We start from the raw sequence: 3,041 nt of genomic DNA, 5'->3' as shown, positions 1-3,041 counted from the left end.
CCACGCGATTAGACGTTCCAATTTTCCATAATGACGTTTGTTCGTCGTATATACACTCAGGGAGGCGTTTTAACGCGTTTTTTACTTTGAACGTTTATACAGTCCTTGTCAGCACTGCTGCTACGTACTTAAAGTAGTACCTCATGTAGTACATGTAAATAATTTCTTCAACACGCGAACGATGAGTATGATAGGTGTCTAGTCGGAAAGAACGGCATTTCCTTACATTGGTAGCGTTGAACATGTATGTTTCCCGAAATGCTCAGGTGGGTTTAATGGCGATGGTTAAAATGAGAAGCTTTGTCCGCTGATGATTCGACAAGTGTAGGTTGAGGTGATGGTCTCGTCTACATTTCTGTCTTTTGTGTATTTTCAATATCCAACTTTACAATTCTATTTGTAAAAATACTACATGAGCTGAAGTATCAATGACTGCTGCCACAAAATCCAGAATCATGTATCCACGTCTATGAAGCTGGACGTTGGCCCGGTGCCCAAGGCAGACAAGAGCATTCCGTACGGTGCACTTTTTATTAGATGAGGCGCTGTCTGCTGAAGGTTCTAACTTGCTGTGCTGCTGGAAAAGTGCCCCGAGCCTCGAGGAGAAAATTTATTTTAGCCAGAACATTTACAAGGTGAACCCCAAGGACCTGGGTGCTATCGTGCAGCTGCTTCAAGAGCAGTGTCCTAAAGCACTGGACAAGAGCTCACCGGATGAGCTGGACATCGTCGTCGACCACATTGACAATAAGACGTTCCGTGACCTGGAGAAGTTCGTTTTGGAGAAGGTGCCAGAGGGTAGTCGCGAGCCCATTGCGACCCCCAAGTCGTCCAAGACGTGACATGGCGTGGTGCTGGTGCTGTACTTGTCGTCCTCGTCTTTTCGCTACACTGCGACTTTGCCACCCTCTCCTCTTCCACCGACATCCAGCTAGTGACTCCCTACCATCGCACCTTTCTGTTCAAAATTCTTGGCTAGATATATCTCATTTGTGTTTGCATACTACACACCGTTTTTAGATGTTCACGGATGTCTGATCGTGAATGATGTGTGCATTCACCTCTATAAATTGATACATAATAAGTGTGCGTAACTTGTGCTGTAGGGAGAGTTAGAGCCCATCAATTCAAGGAACAAGCGCAGCATAGGTGGGCAAAAGCGTATTGCGTGCGTTAGTGACATGCGCTTGCATGTGATGTGGCTGTCGGGGTATGCGCGACATGTGTTTGTGATGAGACTAGGTTGGCGGCCTAGTGGTCTAGTGGTATGATTCTCGCTTTGGGTGCGAGAGGTCCCGGTTTCGATCACCGGCTGGGCCCGTCTTTTGCTCGGAATCCCACCCAACGCCAGGTCGGCCGTGTCCTATCGGGGCAAGGCGGCGTTCGGCGCGTATCACCGGTCTACTCGGTCGCGGCTGGCACTGGGGGAATTTTGCTCAGCAACACGACTCGACGTGACATGGCGTGGTGCTGGTGCTGTACTTGTCGTCCTCGCTTTTTCGCTACACTGCGACTTTGCCACCCTCTCCTCTTCCACCGACATCCAGCTAGTGACTCCCTACCATCGCACCTTTCTGTTCAAAATTCTTGGCTAGATATATCTCATTTGTGTTTGCATACTACACACCGTTTTTAGATGTTCACGGATGTCTGATCGTGAATGGTGTGTGCATTCACCTCTATAAATTGATACATAATAAGTGTGCGTAACTTGTGCTGTAGGGAGAGTTAGAGACCATCAATTCAAGGAACAAGCGCAGCATAGGTGGGCAAAAGCGTATTGCGTGCGTTAGTGGCATGCGCTTCATGTGATGTGGTTGTCGGGGTATGCGCGACATGTGTTTGTGATGAGACTAGGTTAGCGGCCTAGTGGTCTAGTGGTATGATTCTCGCTTTGGGTGCGAGAGCTCCCGGTTTCGATCACCGGCTGGGCCCGTCTTTTGCTCGGAATCCCACCCAACGCCAGGTCGGCCGTGTCCTATCGGGGCAAGGCGGCGTTCGGCGCGTATCATCCGTCTACTCGGTCGCGACTGGTACTGGGGGAACTTTGCTCAGCACCACGACTCGACGTGACATGGCGTGGTGCTTGTGCTGTGCTTGTCGTCCTCGCTTTTTCGCTACTCTGCGACTTTGCCACCCTCTTCTCTTCCACCGACAGCCAGCTAGTGACTCCCTACCATCGCACCTTTCTGCTTAGAATTTTTGGCTAGATATATCTCATTTGTGTTTGCATACTACACACCGCTTCTAGATGTTCACGGATGTCCGACCGTGAATGGTGTGTGCATTCACCTCTATAAATTGATACATAATAATTGTGCGTAACTTGTGCTGTAGGGAGAGTTAGAGCCCATCAATTCAAGGAGCAAGCGCAGCATAGGTGGGCAAAAGCGTATTGCGTGCGTTAGCGACATGCGCTTGCATGTGATGTGGCTGTCGGGGTATGCGCGACATGTGTTTGTGATGAGACTAGGTTGGCGGCCTAGTGGTCTAGTGGTATGATTCTCGCTTTGGGTGCGAGAGCTCCCGGTTTCGATCACCGGCTGGGCCCGTCTTTTGCTCGGAATCCCACCCAACGCCAGGTCGGCCGTGTCCTATCGGGGCAAGGCGGCGTTCGGCGCATATCACCCGTCTACTCGGTCGCGACTGGTACTGGGGGAATTTTGCTCAGCACCACGACTCGACGTGACATGGCGTGGTGCTTGTGCTGTGCTTGTCGTCCTCACTTTTTCGCTACTCTGCGACTTTGCCACCCTCTTCTCTTCCACCGACAGCCAGCTAGTGACTCCCTACCATCGCACCTTTCTGCTTAGAATTTTTGGCTAGATATATCTCATTTGTGTTTGCATACTACACACCGCTCCTAGATGTTCACGGATGTCCGACCGTGAATGGTGTGTGCATTCACCTCTATAAATTGATACATAATAATTGTGCGAAACTTGAGCTGCGGGGGAGTAAGAGGCCAGTCAATTCCAAGAACAAGGCGCAGGATAAGTGGGGCAAAGCCGTATGCTGGGTTAAGCGGACATGCGCTTTGC

At 50.3% G+C, this 3,041-nt stretch overlaps 1 protein-coding gene across 1 annotated transcript; it reads left to right on the top strand.

Moving 5' to 3' along the window:
- Positions 1-469: 469 nt before the first annotated feature.
- Positions 470-842, top strand: PITG_21280 (uncharacterized protein; the record flags this gene model as incomplete). Its single annotated transcript, XM_002895080.1, has 2 exons — positions 470-516; positions 587-842. 2 exons carry the CDS (start codon positions 470-472, stop codon positions 840-842), a joined length of 303 nt encoding a protein of 100 aa, XP_002895126.1.
- Between the last annotated feature and the right edge of the window lie 2,199 nt (positions 843-3,041).

The sequence above is a fragment of the Phytophthora infestans genome, genomic scaffold, assembly GCF_000142945.1.
Source record: "Phytophthora infestans T30-4 supercont1.264 genomic scaffold, whole genome shotgun sequence".
Lineage (NCBI taxonomy): Eukaryota > Oomycota > Peronosporomycetes > Peronosporales > Peronosporaceae > Phytophthora > Phytophthora infestans.
Note: the sequence above shows the minus strand (reverse complement) of the source record. Positions and strands in the feature narration are given on the sequence as shown.